Source organism: Lynx rufus, unplaced genomic scaffold (genome assembly GCF_022079265.1).
Source record: "Lynx rufus isolate CCGP_SWC_20201006 ecotype Redwood Valley unplaced genomic scaffold, mLynRuf1.p SCAF_5, whole genome shotgun sequence".
Classification (NCBI taxonomy): Eukaryota; Metazoa; Chordata; class Mammalia; order Carnivora; family Felidae; genus Lynx; species Lynx rufus.
Genome location: NW_025814867.1, coordinates 152,082,037 through 152,100,394, shown reverse-complemented (window position 1 = coordinate 152,100,394; position 18,358 = coordinate 152,082,037). Strand labels below are relative to the sequence as shown.

Genomic DNA, 18,358 nt, shown 5'->3' with positions numbered 1-18,358 from the left:
TCTCTCAAAAACGCCAGGCCCAGGCCCTCTGAGTAAAAAGCAGGTATCCTGAGTTCCCAAAGCTTCCGTGTGTGATGATAAGGGGAGTTCTCATCGCATAGGCGACAGACGGTGGGTATAACGGCTCGTTACGTGTGGCTTGTGGTGTATACGCGGCATGCACGATACGTGCGTTCGGATCACACTCCGTTTTGAAAATAGTAGAACTTCAAAGAGAGAAAGAATGTCCCTTACGAGGTGAAAACTATTCGTGCCTTTCAGGAAGGAAGGCATCTGGGGGGGGGGTTGGTCTGTGTACATAACAGGGGTCCCCGCTGCTGCCACTGTTACTGATTCCAGCATCAGCCTTTGAAAAGCAAGGTTCGGATTCCCTCCACAAGTTACGCACTTACTTAGTTTGAATTATAAAGGTTGTCTGTTGCCTGCCCTTGAGTGGGGGTAAGAGAGAGAACGCGGGCAAGCGTAGATCTGAAGGCGCCACCGAGAGCGCGTTGCCCGGCAAGGCCACTTCTGCCCGCGACGCCAGGTTTGAGGAGCCCGCGGGAACGAGGGTGCCTTAAGGAGCTACCAGAAACTTGACGAGGCATGGCTGTTTTCGTCGCCCCCGCCCGCTGACACACAGATGCTCTTCTGCGCGGAAGCAAAGGTGAAGGTTGGCGCATTCACACGAGCGAGAACCCAGCGGATGGGAGCGAGCCCGCGCTCAAGGATGGGTTCTGTGGGAGCGCGTCGCGATTGGGACAGTTCTGCGTCACCGTCAGAGGCACGAGTTACAGTCCAGCCTCGGATGTCAGGGCCCAGGGGGGCCCGTCTGGCCCCTGGCTTGACAGGGACTCTAGAGGGGGACATGTCTGTTCAGTTTGGGATCAGGAGCTCGTGGCGTCGGATGGAACAGGGGCGGAAGTGGCTTTGTGACTTCCAGTTACACAGCTCCGTATACCTCGCTTTAATTTTTAAATTGATTTCAAGGGCGCCTGTGCTTACGGTAGCGATCTGCGCCCTCTGTCGGGTTAGAAGACAGGGAAGGCAAATCATCTTTTGTTCCAGAAGCAGACGGTAGAGGGGTGATATGCACAAAGGCTCGTTATGCAAACCAAGTGGGTGAGTGACATAAAACCCCACCCTTCCGAAGGGAGCTTGCTCTGCACCGGCCACGGGGCTGGGGAGGCAGGTGCCCACCTCTCACCCATCCAGCAGGCGTCTTTGTGTTCAGCATGGGCCTGAGCCCTGGAAGCCTCCTCCTCTGCATGGAAAAGATGGGCCCACGGACATCAGTGGGTCTGTTTTCTCCATGAGGATTCAGTACAGTAAGTGAAGAGGTTCCAAATAAAGAGCCAATCCAAAAACCGAGGTTTAGACCCTTGTGTAGGCCTCGTTAAAAGTTTCAGGCCACCTGCTGTTCTGCAAGTTAGACTGGTCTGGGTATGAATGGATCTACAGAGTTTTAAAGAGCGATTCTGACTTCTAACGTAGACCAATTTACAGAGGGGTGCAGGGCGGACTCCCAAGAGAGCCCCGTTGGGTATGATATATGTATGTGTGGTTTGAAATTGTCGGGCAAATTTACAATGAATAACTCAAGTGCAGTAGGTTTTGAGATCAACGCTCCCAGAGTCGTAAAAATCAAGTCTCGCTGCGGCCAGCTTGTTGGTGCGTGAAAAGTGTTCCGATGACAGGGTGCTCCCTGGTGTTCCAGACTACATCATGGGAGAAGAATGAGGTCAGCCCCGAGCATGAACAAAGGTTATGATGCCCTGGCTACTTGGTCTCCTTCCTGTGCAGAAACTAGGGCAGATTTATGTACTGGAAAATCTCTGCAGAGTACAGGCTTAGCCTCCCGGCCCCGGGGAGGGAGGCATCATTACTCACAGAGCCGAAGCAGGAGCTTGGCAGGGATGAGACCCTCGCAGTGGGGGAGCGCTTGGCTCTTTCCACAGCGGGAGTCGGTGTCTAAGAAGGAGAAAGTGTCCACGTTCGGGTCTGCTGTATACAGTATGTGGTCTGTGCCGACAATTATTCGAGAATGGGGATGGTAAGGAAGGGAGGGAGGTCTTTGGACCTTGACAGTCCTTGGGGCTTCGTACATGTGCTCGACTTCCTCACCCGCTCGTCCTGGCTTCTGTAAGGCTTTGGTTAGTAGAACCTTACTTTGTTATCATTGGCGTGATTGATGTGCCAAACGGCCCTAGAGTCCCCATACGGGAGATGACATCCTAACGACACCTGAAGACGTGAAATGAGTTCTCAGGGTCTCGTCTACCTTCTCACGGTGAGCAAGGAAGGTGTTCGTGGGACGTGGGCAATTCAAATCTGGGGCTGCGGGAACGGAGCCTAAAGCTAACCTCTAACTTGACCTTATAAAAACTTTTTGACAACCGCACAAGTGGTAGATCAGATGCGCCTAGGGGAGACCTCCACCGATACTCCCCCCACCCCCCCAACATCTGCTCAGAGGTAGAGAAAGGCGGTCACAGATGGAGAAGGTGGAGCTTGCCTTGTGGCCATGGCAGGAAGAGAATGTCACTAGTTAAATAAAATGGATTTTATTTGGGTACAAGAAGGGCCCTTAGGAAACATCAGAAGAGCAGACCCTCATTTCAGACCTAAGGAGTGGTGGCCCCAGGGCTGGGCCTCACCGAGTGGCCGCACTGAGTGGGTGGCTACATCTGGAATCAGGGACCCTGCATCCCTGCTGTTCTGTTAAACCCCCATGTGCCCCAGCGGGCACTCGCGGGTCGAATCTGCTCTCACACGTCTGGAAGGAACTGCATCAATTATATTTTTATTTATTTATGTTCTATTTGAGAGAGAGAGAGAGCGTGAGTAGGGGAGAAGGACAGAGGGGGAGAGAGAGAGAGAATCTAAAGCGGGCTTTGAGCTAAGCATGGGTTCGATCCCACGATCCTGGGGTCATGACTTGAGCCGAAATCAAGAGTCGGCCGCTCAGCCGACTGAGCCACGCTGGCGCCCCATCAACTTTGTTTTGAATGTAAGGCTGCTCTCACGCTCCTTTTAGAGAGAGGCTCGGATTAGAAGTTTGCAGGCACGAGATAGAAACCTGATGGAAACAAGCTGAGCCAGCAGCGGCAGCACTGTGGGTGGAGGCCGGGACATCTGCTGTTCCTATCTTGCGCTTGCCAGGGTTTTCCATTGTGCCAGAACTTTCTCATGAATAGAATTCTTGGAATTTTATCGAAAACAATGAATCCATGTGTCAGAGATTCACGGAGGAGACACGTCCCAGATGTGCACTGCACTGTATTTTTAGTGTGCACATGTGTGGTTTGCAAAGGCCAAGCAGAGGGCTGCCTGTATTTCACGCGGAGCTCCTTCTGCACACGAGAGGGGTGACATACCATCCCTCCCTTGGTGCTCAGAAAGAGACCGTTCCGACAGACTGTGACAGCAAAAGACTGTGTCCCCCTGTGGGCCTGGGGTGCTGTTCTGAGAATCCTCTGTGCCTCTTGAAACCTGAATCACCTGCATTCCAAGCTGGGCGAGTAAGCTTCAAAAATCAGAAGGATAGCATCATCCCACGAGTTTCTTAGCAAAGCTGCTGTAGGAACACGTCCTTGTACCAGTTTATTAAAAACTCATGAGCTTTTAGGGAAAGTTAAAATAAAAAACATCAGGGATCCCACATCCCAGAAGAGAAGACCTTTTTGGGAGTTTGAGGAATATCAGTTGTGTGCCATGGGCTATTTTGGGGAGAGAAATACAGATTATGTTGTAAGAACATGGTATCTCCATCCATCCATCCATCCATCCATCCATCCATCCATCTATCCATCCACCCATCTATCCACCTATCCATCCACCCACCCACCTGTGCATTTATCTATTCATCCATTCACCCATCCATTCATTTAGTCATCATATAAAGAATGCCAACAGCATGCCAAGGAATGTACCAGAAGCTGAGGCTACAGTTTTGACCAGAAGACCCAGATCCCTTCTCACACGAAGCTTGTGTTTTATTAATACCAAACAAACTAATGTAGGACTACAACTGAAAACTCTGCAAGAACTGATCAGGGACCAAAAAGGTGAAATCACATGGGGCTAGAGTGACTAATGTCCTCTTAACATCAAAAGAAGAGGTGTTAGCTTGTGCTCTCCCCCCGTGAGATAAAGGCACATGACTTTCAAAACTAGTTTTTACAAAGAGAAGTGACTACTTACACGTAAGAGACTTTATACTTTTCGGGCATCTGGCTTGTTAGAACCACATGACTAGGAATGGGTAATCCAAACCACGGCTTGAACCACGTGGAGCATTTGGGTCAGTCTCGTCAACTTTCTAGAATGTGATAATAATTGAAACATAATAGGAAAGTTTATAAAACCTTTTCCACATCCTAGCTCACCGAGTCCAGTTAACATCCCTGGTTGGAAGGTGGGCAGCTGTGATTAATGCCGTCTTTACAGTTGAAACAATCGAGACTCCGACAAGGGTGAGGCAGCTGTGTTTGAACTTGCCCATGTGAGGATGTAGTATGCCCATGTTGTGGAGTGGACTGTTCGCAGGGCTGGGGACCAGAATCTGCATCTCTAACAAGCTCTCAGCAAGCTCCTTGTGGCAGTTGGAGCAGGAAGCGGTTCCCAAAGTTCTCTTTTCATCGCCAATGGATTACCGAAAAATAAAACTAGATAAAAATAAGATGAAGGCTTTGGATGCATATCCTCTGACCGTTAGGTGACGGCAGTGATTAGGAAAACAAAAAGGAACATTGAACGCCAGCCCCACCAAACTCAGGGGGCGCAGGAGGTCTACAGGGGCAGTCATGGTGATCTTTGCATTTCCTCCGACCTAAAACTTATAAACAGGATGCTTCCACACATGTTTTTATACTTTTAGTTCATCTCTAAAGAAGGAAAGAAGCCTATGGGAAAAAATACGTTTCTTTGTAGGAGAACAAAGAAGCTATTAACATCACTTACACATTGTTCCTTTTTTTTTTTCTTAACCTTTTTATTGAGGCTTGATTAACACGCAGAAAGCCATACGTATTCACGTGTACAACTTAATGAGTCCAAGAAGAGTATCCACCGATGAAACCACCACCACAGTCTCCGCCACAAACGCATCCGTCGCCCCAAAAAGTTTCCTCCCTCCCTCTTTATTTGTTTGTTTTTGTGATAAGAACGCTCCAGGTACTGTAGTCAACTCCAGCCTTGGGCTGGGTGGTCAGTCTTCAGGACGCAACTCCTGCACATCTGAAACCATGCACCCTTCACCCTTCCGTTGCTGACAGAAAGAGTCTCCTTCAGTTCTCTCCGATGTTTCAGAGGGCATCCTGCACAGCCCTGGGCAAGGAAACAGAAGTCATTTTAAAATTATGTGTGCCGGGTTTCTGATTCCTCAAGGTTCGCTGAAATCTAGTCTTCGTTGCGTGAGACCTAACTATTCTTTCTCTGAAGTTTTTCTGCAAAGCTCTGGTCTTCCACAATATTTCTAGGATTTCTGCTCCGCAATGAATGCTTCTCTGTTGCGTTGGAGATTTTAATTTCCAGTAAGCCTCATTTTATTTGTATGTGCCTGGCTACATAGGGTCCCCAGTTTATGCCTCCGCAGATTTAAGGCAAGACCCTGCGATGCTCTGTGCGGGTGACTACAGACGTGTTGCCAGGGACGGTTAGCCTCTGGATTCCTGGCCGTTGGATGCAAAATCCATTGATCTCACAAACGTGGATCCCTCATTGTGATGGGATAGAAGTTTTGGGACCCCACTTACTGCATTATGATTGGGCTGTAATATAATTTCATGACTTTTAAAAACTTTTTTTTTAATTTATTTTTGAGAGACAGAGTGAGAGCGGGGAGGGGCAGAGAGAGAGAGAAGGCGACACAGAATCTGAAGCAGGCTCCAGTCTCCGAGCTGTCAGCACAGACCCCAATGCGGGCTCGAACCCACAAACTGTGAGATCATGACCTATGCAAAGTCGGACACTTAATGGACTGAGACGCCCAGACGCCCTGATTTCATGACTTTAATGGTTAATATGAACATCAGCAAACGTGATGTTAAGCAGCTCTTTTGATGCTAGTAACGAATGTATAAATGATCCCGCCCTGAAAATGCTTATATTTTAATAAGTGTGGGAGCTGGGAGACAGGTATCTGAGCAAAGAGAATTCCCGGGGTCACCTTAGACCTGCCCAGAGCCAAAGAGAAATCCAGCGAGTTCAGAGCAGGGAAATTCTACAGGGGGTCCTGAGGGGGCCGTCTGTAGCTCAGTGTTTTCTGAAGGGATATGCCGAACAGAGGGAAGCACCTTCTAGACGAGAAAGGAAGGGATGAGGAAAGATGGAAAAGAGAGAGTTCAGGTTCTCTGTGTCATCTATGCAACATCTGCCCCATGAGTCTTCTGAGAGATGAGGAATATGTCAAAGTCTTTTTCATGTGCCCTGTGAATAATGATAACGTTAGGAGATAGATGGGTGGATGGATGGGTGGATGGATTGTAGACGGATAGGTGGGTGTATATCTGTGTGTGCCAGCGTGTGTACACACATCTGGATGAATCTCCCTATCTCCACCCCTGTCCTGGGTCTCGAGCTGGTAGCACATGTTGTCAACTTGTCTGATACTGAAGCAACACCATGTTGGAGAAATACGCTCTTCAAATGGACTTCGTTTGCCTACGTGCATGTTCCCTTTGAGGTGAATCCAAGATTTTTTATATTTTTCGAAGGACTCAAATAGCAATGTGTTAAATGAGAAAAACGTGACACAGAGCTAGATGCTACGTTTAATATATGGTTTTAACGTTTCCCGCACCAAAGAGTTAAAAAGAATATCAGGAGAGGGCAACAGGGATTCACCCCATCTGTAACTTCGTGCTTGGCTTCTTGTGTGTGTCATAATGAAAAGGCCCACTGGTCAGATGAAGCTTCTTATGACATGAGATGTTGGCTGTATCTGAATGCAAAAACATACACATTCAGAATAAGTCCTTCTACGCGATTGGTATGTGGGTGTTGGGTGAATGGTGGTGGGAGGTGGTGGTGGAGGTCTTCCCTTAGGTGTACTGTTGCTTTTTTCCCTCCCAAATGTGAGCAGGAAGTGACTTTCCAGAAGCATCTATGGCAGGGGTCTGCCTTGAAGAGAAGCTATACACAGTCGGGCTTGAGACAACCTAATAAGAGTTTTCCAATACCATTAGGTCTCTAGACACCCATACAAGGCCACCACGTGCTGCTGGCTGTAGTGTATTTGTAAATGGGGTTCCTACTTGCCCTGTTTTTCCTGTGTATTATTCACCAAGAGAAGTCAGGCATCCACCCAGGATGCACACGTCCCGATACATGGCCCTCAGTTTAAGTCTGAATAATATGATTAACCAAAGAAAACAACAGCTCTGTTGATTATCTAAGAAATACTGAAATGGGGGCGCCTGGGCGGCTCAGTCGGTTAAGCATCCGATTTCGGCTCAGGTCGTGATCTCACGGTTCGCCAGTTCAAGCCCCGCATCGGGCTCTGTGCTGACAGATCGGAGCCTGAAGCCTGCTTCGGATTCTGTGTCTCCCTCTCTCTCTGCTCCTTTTCCACTCACACTTTGTCCCTCTGTCTCTCTCTCTCTCTTTCAAAAATAAATAAACATTAGCAAAAAGAAAAGAAATACTGAAATGCATCTGGGGCCTGTTGCTGCATAGCTTTTAAGCTCATGGGAGAGCCTTTTGTATGTAGAGGGTTCCTTTCCTCTCCCGATGCTTTAATTCCGTCATAAATCGTGAGATTCTGGGCATTTATTTCTTCACCCTCTCCCACTGAGTCCCTCTATAGCCTCTCTCTTTCTAGGTGGTCCCATCTCTTACTGTGATAACAGCCCTGCTCTTTCCACGGCCGTGACAAGACCGGGTAGGGACGCGCTCTGCACGTGGCCTCCATTAGCCCAGCCTTCCTTCCTTCTCGGACATCCGGGCAGTGGTGAGGGTGCAGCCTTGGGGAGGGATTCTCCCCAGAGCCCCAGACCCTGCCTCTACTTGGCCCTCCTTACTGACGTCTCTCTTCTTCTCAGGCCTGGTTTCTCGTCCTGGGGCGTGAGTGGCGGTTGACCTTACGGGGTTGCTGTCAGAACTGAATGACCATGTTTCATAAATTTAAGATGGCACTGGTTATAAAATGAACCAACATTTCGTCTGCCACCAAGGGGAAAGACATGAGTAGGCAAGCCAGTGGCATGCCGTTGACTGTAAGATGCTTCCAGATTTCAGAGCTGGGAAAATGTGGAAAACGGTGTAGTCCGTGGCATAGGGCTTAAAAGAATGTGCACGCGGAGCGCTTCATTCCCAGCGCAGCCTGGTTATTTTGTGATGGAGCAGCTGTTTGTGAATCCAGAGAAAAGTGGCCAGAAGATACGGTACTCCCTGCAGGCTGTGGAGTTACGGGATGCCCCAAATTCTGCTTGGCTCTGTGTGGGAGACGTTGAAGGAAGAGTTTTGTAATGGGGTGCAGTGGGTTTGAGAACCCCCGTGGAAAAGACTGGCTCCTGATTTCAGATGACACTGGCTTCCTGGAACAGACGCTGTGTTGTGACAGCAAGAACTTCGTTGAGAATGTTCTCCAAAGCACGACCGTAATCTTATTTAGCGTGCTTGTTTCACTTACGTTTTCCACTTGTTTTTCCTGACTCCTGGAGGCACATGACACTTGAGGAAGCCGGAGAGACATGGGTTTGGGAATCCAGTTCGGTGGACGCCGAGTTCTGGATGTTTCTGGGATTTTTGAAAACCACGTAAGGACTTGTCTCTCTGTCTTGCTTGCTTCGGTTATGGAGGAGGGCCGTTCATCCTGTGACTCACTCCCAGATTTCATGACAACCTAAGTATGTTGGGTTCTCTGGATTAACAATGTGGTACTTTTAACCCTCGTGGGGGGAGGGGGGGTCACAAAATTAGGAGCAAAGAGGAGCCCAGGCCTTATTTTCTAATTCTTTTACTTGAAATGTAGGAGCTTCTCAAAATACTCATCTGGTAGAGAAAGGAATGCATCTGTTTCAGGACCCCTGATGTCTTCTGCTGAAAACGTCAGTGCGCTTACAAAGTACATTCCACTTTTCATTATTATCTTTTTTTTTTTTAACATTTACTTATTTTTGAGACAGAGAGAGACAGAGCACAAACAGGGGAGGGTCAGAGAGAGGGAGACACAGAATCTGAAACAGGCTCCAGGCTCTGAGCTGTCAGCACAGAGCCCGATGCGGGGCTCGAACTCACGGACCGCGAGATCGTGACCGGAGCCGAAGTCGGCCGCTTAACAGACTGAGCCACCCAGGCACCCCTCATTATTATCTTTTGAACATAAGCATTTGGATCCTTTGCCGTACCCAAATCTAGTTACTTGAAAATAAAGCGTGGGGCGCCTGGGTGGCTCAGTCAGTTAAGCATCCAACTTAGGCTCAGGTCATGATCTCATGGGCCGTGAGGTCGAGCCCCGCGTCGGGCTCTGTGCTGACAGCTCGGAGCCTGGAGCCTGCTTTGGATCCTGTGGCTTCGCCTCTCTCTGTCCCTCCCCTGGTCATGCGCGCTCTCTCTCTCTTTCTCTCTCTCGTCTCAAAAATGAATACATTAAAAAATGTTTTTAAAGAAGACAAATCGAATTTTAGGCTCACACTATGAAATATCATCTGGGTGAGAACTCCCCAGCTTCTGGAACGATCAGTTGACTCTTAGCCCATGACCAAACTCCAAAAGAATGGTCCTCGTATGTTATTGGTGCATTGAGTACATTCATTTGAAATAAACACCGTAGCCCTAATACAGCACGACCTTTAATTTGGGGGCAATTTGCTTAGAATTTATGTGCGTCTCATAAGTTCGTAAAAAACGAGGTTGGTCGTGTGTCACTTGCCACATTGGAATATCCCAACTTTCCTGGAGCCACAGAGAAAACACCCCCACACACCAATCTAAAGTTCAGCTCTTTTTATAGTAACATAGAGGCAGGCATATTAAATTATTATGCCACGTTTCTGCCAGGTTTTGACTTTTTTTTTGAGTTCTCCGTTATAAGGCAACCCGAGCGGTCCCCAAGTCCCGCGGCTGCCCGAACGTTCTGAGAGCATAGCCTATGCATGTTAACTAAGGCATCTTCTGACACCCCAGGCAGGTAGGCAGGTAGGTAGGTGAGGTGGCCACAGACGAGGAGGGAAGCAGGGACAGCGTCAGCCAAGGCCAGGAGTCCCTTGCGGAGCTGGAGTTGAGGGACTCATGTGTTCCTGGTTACCAGCCTGTGTTCAGAGCTCTGTTCTGGTTTTAATCCTGCCGGGCGAGATCCTCTCCCTCTTTGAAGTCCCAGAGCCGCCAAGCAGGGAGGGGGCGAATCCTTCACATCAGCCTTTGTCATTCACACCGAGCCAAAGGGACGATGTCACTAAGTCAAATGGATGGACAAAGAAACACTGCTGGTCTGTAGTGTCTCTTGCTTGTTTTCTTCTAAAGGGCGGTTACTTTTAGTGACGATCCTTGTCGAAGGGGGTCTCTGACAACCAGCCTTTGGCCTCTTTTTACTCTCCTGTTGCGAAAATGTGCTACATGGGCATGTGTGTTTGTGTGTGTGTGTGTGTGTGTGTGTGTGAGAGAGAGAGAGAGAGAGAGACAGAGACAGAGACAGAGAGACCGAGAGACAGGAAGAGAGATTGATTCTGTTTGTTTCCTTTTCCTGACCTTCCTTAATTCTAGGTGTTTGGCGGTGTTGGTCCAGTTATAATAACTTCGGGGCCTGCGTTTTTATTGCTCTCTCTTTCCAGAATGTGGCTTCGATTTCACCCTTCGTGAAATGCCTGTCCTGAACCTCCCTCACTTTGGAGCTCTTTCTCCTCTAGTGAACAAAAGCAACCTTTGATATTCCGAATTGCACCACCTTTCTCATTTTTTATGCAATGTGAACTTTGAGGAGAACTTTAAGATATGAGGAAAAGATGTGTGTCTCCCTTATCTTTGGCTTTTGTAAGTTTTTTTTTCCTTCCTCTAAATCGATCTCAATTAACTTTGATTTCTTTCTTTAGAAAACCATGTGCTGAAATAATGCTTTGCCAGATGTGAGAATGGGTTCCTGCCTCTCCAAACACACACTGGAGCCTTGTCTTAGTTCTTCTAGTTTGATCCACTTTTTAAAATCTTACGCCGCATTTGTTTGGTCACGGGAAGCCCTACTCTACTTTATCTCGGAGGTATACTCATATTTTGACGCTGTGACTCTTTTTGTCGGGACGACCTCTTTCTTTCTCGCTTGTAATTTAAAACCTAGCCCGTCCCTCCTCCCCCACCTGTTTCTGCCGAGTTCTGATACGAATCGCACGTTTATTCGTGTTTCTCTTCACCGGGGAGCCGGCGCTAACCTTGCACTGGGTCTTGAACTGGGTCTTGTCTGTGGGACCAGGCGGGAGAGGGGGGCAGGCGTCGGCCTCGTTTCCTGTTCTGACCAGGCGAACCCTTTCTGTCCAAGTGCTGCTATGGGAGGGGAGACTCAGTTTTGCAGAAACTATCGAAGATGCTGGGATTGATGTCTTTTTGAAAATATCACTAGGACGCTAAGCCCGTGGTGCTGATTTTACTTGTAAGGCCACACCTGTGAATTTTGAGTCGTGAGATTCCTTTACCCTCCCTTGGGACCAGAAGACAGAGCCATGTAATTCGGGTCCCCCTGGACGTCTCCGGTGCCCAGAGCTTCGGAGCTGCTGCCTCGTGTCGCTGTTGTCTATTGTTGACGTGTTTGGTTTTTCTGTGGATTCAAGATGCCTTACCTTTTTGTTGTTGTTGTTCCTCCCTCGTGTCCGATTGTGGCCGTCTGGCGGGCGCGAGCCGTCCTTGTGTACGTTTTGTGTTACTGTTTCCACCGCCAGCTGACTCTTGCCCCCAAGTGGCACAAGCTGTGATTCTGGGGATTTTTGAGAAGTGGGGAGTGGTGGGGTGTATATATGCACAGGCACCTGGCCACCACTCTGACGGCCAGAGCGCTGAGTTTGTTGCTGCTGGTTCTTCCTACTCGCTGATTCGTAGCTCAGTGTTGTTGGGCAACGAAGTTCATGTGCTTGTGAGGTTGGTCCTCGGGTGGCAGAGTGCACGCGGGGTGGGGAGGGGTGCTTTGTGAAATTACACGTGTTCTCTAATAATCCTGATACTTCTGCAAGGAGGTAGGTCTGTGTCTTCGAAAAGCTGCCTCCCAAGTCTCTGTTACTAACAGGGAGCGACCTTATTTACTGAAATACCAACTCGAAGAAAAAGAAGGGAGTGCTAACGTAAACAGTATCCCAAACCCAGAGATGTAAGAAAGGCATCGTCGTAGGCTGAGGCAGTGGAAGGTAAAACACAAGTCCGATCTATCCCTAATTCCACAGCTCCCTTTAAGGTGAGTTCTGGACTTTTCTGGATCTCAGATTCTCTCATTTGGGGATGAGCAGTTGGGACTAAAGTCTCCACTGTCCCCCCAGGTCGCAAGATGTCCATTTTTAAAAAATGTTTATTTCTTTATTATTTATTTATTTATTGTTTTGAAAGAGAGAGACAGAGAGAGCACATGGGGAGAGGGGCAGACATAGAGTGGAGGACAGAAGATCTGAAGTGGGTTCTGCACTGAAAGCAGCGAGCCCGATGTGGGGCTCGAACTCACAAACCATGAGACCTGAGCGACCTAAGTCGGACGCTTAAGCGACTCAGCCACCCAGGCACCCCTAAAATTTCCATTTTTTCTTTAAAATAATGTATGACCCACACAGCATTTGCTTCTGGCCAGTCGATAACGATAACTGTGGATGCCCAAGGACTGAAATACAAATGAGGTATCCCATGGATTTCTTGTTTCTGTTAGAGAAACCAAAATTGGATTGTCCCGTAATTCCTTCTGCAGCACGGTATATCATCCAAGCAGTTGAAATTTCCAGATCTAATTTGCCTTTGCCGATCTGGCGAATAGGATATACGCGTAGCCATAGGCCAGCCACTTGTTTGACTTAAAGCCCCACGAGAATGGCCCAACAATGACGAATATTTTCTATTTCTTTGCACCAAATCACACAAAGGACCAAAGATCTTAATAGAAAATAAGGGAGAAAAATAGCTCGTCAGTGATCCCAGATATTTTAAACATCCTGGTATTTGGAGGCATCTGGATAATTCAGAGCTTTTTTTTTTTTTTCTTTTTTTTCTGGTTCATTTATCATCCAGATGTTCGCCATCATGGAAACTGCTCGAAACTCCATTTCAGCTAATAACTTCGAAGTGGAAAAGTTCGTACCTTTGTCCGTTCGTCCTTCGGTGCCCCACTTCCCTTTACTTTTCTTCTAAGCGTCTCCTCTTGGAAACCTCCTGGGAATGTGGCAATTTCGCCAGATGCTTAGGTGTTCTCCATCACATTTCTTTTTTTTAATCTCCATGACCATTCTGTACCCTGTCTGCTTGAATTATAGATTGCATTTGTCAAATAATGACACAAGCAATTGGATGTCTTCTAAGACCTTTGAAATTCAACTTCCTTGAGTTGAGATTAAAGTGGGTATTATCTGCACTGTGGCAGTCAGGCCGGGGATGCTAAGAGACCCGCAGGAAAGTTTTTCGGGGCCGGCCGCTTCCAACTGCTGCGGTCGGGAGGGAAGAAACCCAGCTACTTTTTTCTTCTCAAAGGTAGAAATGGATACCACGACAACTCCCTAAAATGTGGTCCCAGTTAGAAATGGCTCGCAAGCCAGCAGCCCTTTGAAGCGTGACTGTCCTGTGGCGCGTCCTGAACGTGTGTTTCTTTGGGCATTCAGGAAGCGCTATCGGTCGTGAGCGAGGACCAGTCATTGTTCGAGTGTGCCTACGGAACACCACACCTGGCCAAGACGGACATGACCGCGTCCTCCTCCGGCGACTATGGACAGACATCCAAGATGAGCCCCCGCGTCCCTCAGCAGGACTGGCTGTCTCAACCTCCAGCCAGGGTCACCGTCAAGATGGAGTGTAACCCTAACCAGGTGAACGGCTCAAGGTAAGGAGACGCCCCTGCCCCTCTTCTCCCCGACTTCGCTGTTTTCCTGCCCCTGGAAGAGGCAAACGAGTCGCGCTTCTCCAAGGATCGTTGCCGCGAGTGAGGCCCTTGCGCGGTAACATCGGGCCGGGCTGAGAAAATGTGTTCTCCAGTGGTTTGCGTGAAGGCTAGAGGTTGTAAAACGGGTAGTATATTTACCAAGAGCTCCCTTTGAAGATGTGCTCGATTCTGTTTCCCAGGCACGAGGGCTCTGCGGGAGGGGGGCCGTGCCCACATATGGCAGAATTCATCTCTGAGGGTTTTATTGCCTGGAAAATAATGCCGGCTTATGTTTTTATGGAGGGAGAGTGTGAGCTAGTGGCCAGGCAGTGCGGCGTGACGTCCGGGCCATATGACTTGGCTGGTGGGTCTAGTTCATACGCGCTCCACCCCTGCCTTCTTGGTGCACGCCGTTGCTTCTGGCCTTTCCTTACGCTTGAAGCCAAGTTCTGGCGGCACGCGTGAAGTACTCCCTTTCCTGACTTTGTCACTGCCGCTGTCTCACCGCATATGTTATCGAATGCGGGACCGTGCACCTGATGCCCAAAAGCGTTTCATCAGACGCGGTTTTGAAAAGTAAAGTTGACTTCCATTGCGACGCGATACCCCACGCGTATTCGGAAAGAACGTAAGATCCCAGGACAAAGAAAGGATAATTCCCTTTAGATGCCGCATGATCTGACGTAGAGTCCTAAGAACGGCTCACGTTTTCTGGTGCTTTGTTAACGCGCAAAGCCCCTGTACAGCCAGCGAGCTGTGAATGCTCCAAGCAGCCTTGTGAGGAATGCTTGTCCCCATCTGATGGATGAGGAAACTGAGGCTCAGGCATTTTCTGGCTAACTTGAGATCCCAGCTTCGAGCAATTGGATTCAAACCAAGGGCGTCTGACTCCACACCCAGTGCATTTTCCACTCCGCGGCGCCCATAATAGGCCCCCTTTTTGCTTCACGTATATTTCAATGCTAAATGTGCTTTTTATAATTGTCATGTTTTATAAGCACTGGAAACCATTGCGTCAACCCCTAGTTGATGAAAGTGCCAAGTCACAGGGCCTTAGAGAGAACGTCCGCGGTGTGGCTGACGTGCCAGACAGGGAGATGGGAGACGGCAAGAGTTTTCCTCGGCTCCGAGAAGCCCGTTCACTCTGTGCGTCTCGCTTCTTCTGGAAGAGGGGGAAGATAGCTCTGATGTTGAATCTTGCTACGAAGCTGGTCCTTTAAGTGGAATTCAAGCCAAGATAGGCCCGGCAAGGCAGTAGTTTCTAGACGCCCATGAGGACAAAAGGACCCTGGTAGAAAATGCAGTCAGAGGGTCCAGGATAGCGGAGTCCTGGCCCGGCCAGTTGACGGTTACGTGTGACTATTTCACAGTAAACCTATCCGTCTGATAGAATGTTTCCCCTGCTCGTTAACTGGTCGTCCTGCTGTGAGCCCTGAGTACGTAGCACTTCTTCCAAGGCTGGTTTCTACCTGCAAGGAATACATCACCACGTGCGTGCGTGTGTGTGTGCGTGCGTACGTGTGTGTTAGAGCAAGGCTGTGTTAGGGAGACACTGAGTATGGGAGAGAGAGGGAGAGAGAGAGAGAACACTTCGGGCAAAGGGCACTGAGACGATTTCCAGGCAGCAAAAAGTGGAGCGAGCCGTGCCCTAGCCCATGTTGCCAAGAGCCTGGCCTGCGACCAGCTCTGGGAATTGCCAGGCTGGATTCAGCAGCCCCAGAAGGAGACCGAGTGAGGAGGTGAGGACGGTGTTGGAGAAACAAAACCTTCTCTTATTCTTCCGGTGCTATTTGTGAATTTAACAAAATACGTAAATAGAGGAAGCCCGCTGTCTTGTGGGAGAAGTGGACACCATTTCCCCTGGGGCGGGCCTGTGCTTCCTCTCTGTAGCCAGCGTCCATTTTCTGCCCGGCCGGGGCCGTGGGCCAGCCTTCCCGGCCCAAGGAGGTCCCCACGGGGATTTGGGACGGGAACCCTGAGCCTGGCTAAGGGGCGGGGTCCCCAAGAAAGACGGGGCTCCCGGGAAGCTTCTTCCACATTCCTCAGCCCAGCTGACCAGGGCAGGCCCTGTGGCGGTTCCCATCAGGTGCAAAGGTGGGTCTCTTCTCTGGGAAATGCCATCATTCTGGGAGGAACTGGACGGTTATCTTGTGGGGGAACAGTGGAAACTTTAGTACCTCTCAGGCCCTCAGAAAATCTAGGATTGCTCAGAATGTTCCCATCACAGAACTTTTAAAGGCCGTTCCAGCTTTTGAAGCAAACTGTGATGTGTTTTGGTGGGGGAGGCAAGTCAGTCCTGTCGCTCCCCTTGTCTTCTTGGATCCACGGTGCTATGTCGGGCAGGTCCGTGAAGGGAGCGTGGCTGCCTCCATCTAGCTTTGATCAAGATCCGCGCGCTTCTTTGATGGAAAATCCAGGGCTGGCATGATATAGGGAGGGAGGAGCTTCCAGAACCGCCGAAGCCTCGTGGAATGGAGCTATGACACAGATAGCAGCTGGTCACCAAGTGTCATCGTTGCCCACCCCCAAGAATGTTCTGGAAAGACAGGAGGGTGACATGCACTGACCCTCTTTGCAGTAGAGACAAATACAGCGCTCCTGCCCGTCCTTTCCAGAGCTCAGTGTGCCTGCTGGAGTTGAGTGTGCTGCCTGGGCCGGTGCGTCAGTTGAAGTCTCCAGAAAAACAACCAATAGGTCAGACCCTGCAGAGGTTTGTTGTAAGGAATTGGCTCTTGCAGTTGTGTGGGTCAAGTCTGAGATCTGTAGGGCAGGCTGGAGGGCTGAAAACCCAGGCAGGAGTTGCTGCTGCTGCGGTCCTGAGGCAGAACTTCTTCTTCCTTAGGGAGAAGCTCAGTTTTCTGCTCTTTAGACCTTCAACTGATTAGACGAGGCCCACCCACATTCAGAAGGATAAGTGCCTTTATTTAATGTCAATGGATTCTAGATGCCAACAACATCTATGCAATATCCTTACAGCAACACCTTGATTAGCGGTGGTTTAAGTCACTGGGCGTGATGCCCTGGCCAAGTAGACGCAGGAAACCGGCCCTACCTGGTGTTTCCAGACTCTGTGCTGGGCAGGGCTTGGTGGAGCCATTCCTCTCAGACCTCCAAGCCAAGGATTCCCTGCGGTGGCCAGTTCCTTGTACTGAGGGGCTCAGCCGGCTGGATGGGAAATGGTAGAGGGTGTTGTACCTCAGATCGTTGGTTCACTGGCACCTTGCAGGGCACTGAGAGCTGGGCGGCCAGGCAGTACCTGCTGTTCAGAACACAACAGGCTGCCGTCGGGGCGGCTGAGGCTCGTTTCATCTGGGGGCCCGACGAGTGGATACAAGATTACTGTGGATCAGGCTGCACACTTTGCAGACCCACCGTGTGATATTTACACACAACAGCTCCATCACGGGGAACGTGGATCTGCGTTCAGTTGGTTTTCATTCTGGAGACCTTGAATGGACACTTGTCTGTAGCAGCCCTACATGAGGGTCAGGGGCGGAGGCAGGGTCGGCGAGACAGGGGTCCTGCCCTGCGGGAGTTCTCGGCGGGGGCAGTGTGGAGCAGGCATGGTTCACCTCTGCGTGAGCAGAAGGGACAGGGGTATAGCTCCTAAACACCCTGTCTCCCGGCATCCCTCCAGAGACAGCAGCCGCCGCCCCCCAAATCCCCCAGCCTGGAAGCCCCAGGCCAGGTGTGCCGGGGCGTTAGAGACAGCAGCGTGAAAGGAAGCACACCTCCTGGCCCCCAGCTCGGCAGCTTGTCCTGATGGTCATTTCTGGAAGCTTTCACGAGTCAGACTCCCATGCAGCGCGCACGCGACTTGATCAAGTTCCAGGGGCATTTACGTAAGTCAAAAACTGGACTTTGCAACATGCGAGCGGATACCTTTGCGGCCCCTGAGTGCCAGTGTGCAAATACCCCCCCAGGACGAGAGCGCTCTGCAGCTTGGGTCTTGCCTGAACGTGACCCAGCTCCTTCTACGTAGAGTGACACCCTCGCGAATGGTCCTCTCTGTCCCTGTCCATCCGTCCCTGCCCTTGGAGGAAAAAGCCAAGTGCTTTGGGAGGAGGGTGGAGCCCAGCTCCTAACCAAGTGGTGGAGTTCTACAAAACCTCAGCCCGTATGTGCTCACAAGGCTCCTGAAATGAAATACAAGTGGCGAAATGAGATCTGTTGCCATTATACTAGAGCTCTATAAAAAATAATAAAAGGAAAACAGGAGAGAAAGGCACCACCGCCTTGCGAACCCGCGGGGAAGTAATTGTGGGTTTGGCTTGGCCGCTGCTGTATCAGAGGGCACGGTTCTTGTAGACACCCATCTAACTGCACGCTGTGTAGACACGGGACATCATT

The 18,358-nt window shown here is 49.8% G+C and overlaps 1 protein-coding gene across 2 annotated transcripts in view; it reads left to right on the top strand.

Annotated features, from left to right (window-relative positions):
- The window catches only part of ERG (ETS transcription factor ERG), a 111,309-nt gene that overhangs the window by 35,227 nt on the left and 57,724 nt on the right, over nucleotides 1-18,358 (top strand). For both annotated transcript variants that reach the window (XM_047098872.1, XM_047098871.1), the window contains exon 2: nucleotides 13,752-13,969. In XM_047098872.1, coding sequence (XP_046954828.1) covers nucleotides 13,752-13,969 — 218 coding nt within the window. The remainder of the gene's footprint in view (nucleotides 1-13,751; nucleotides 13,970-18,358) is intronic.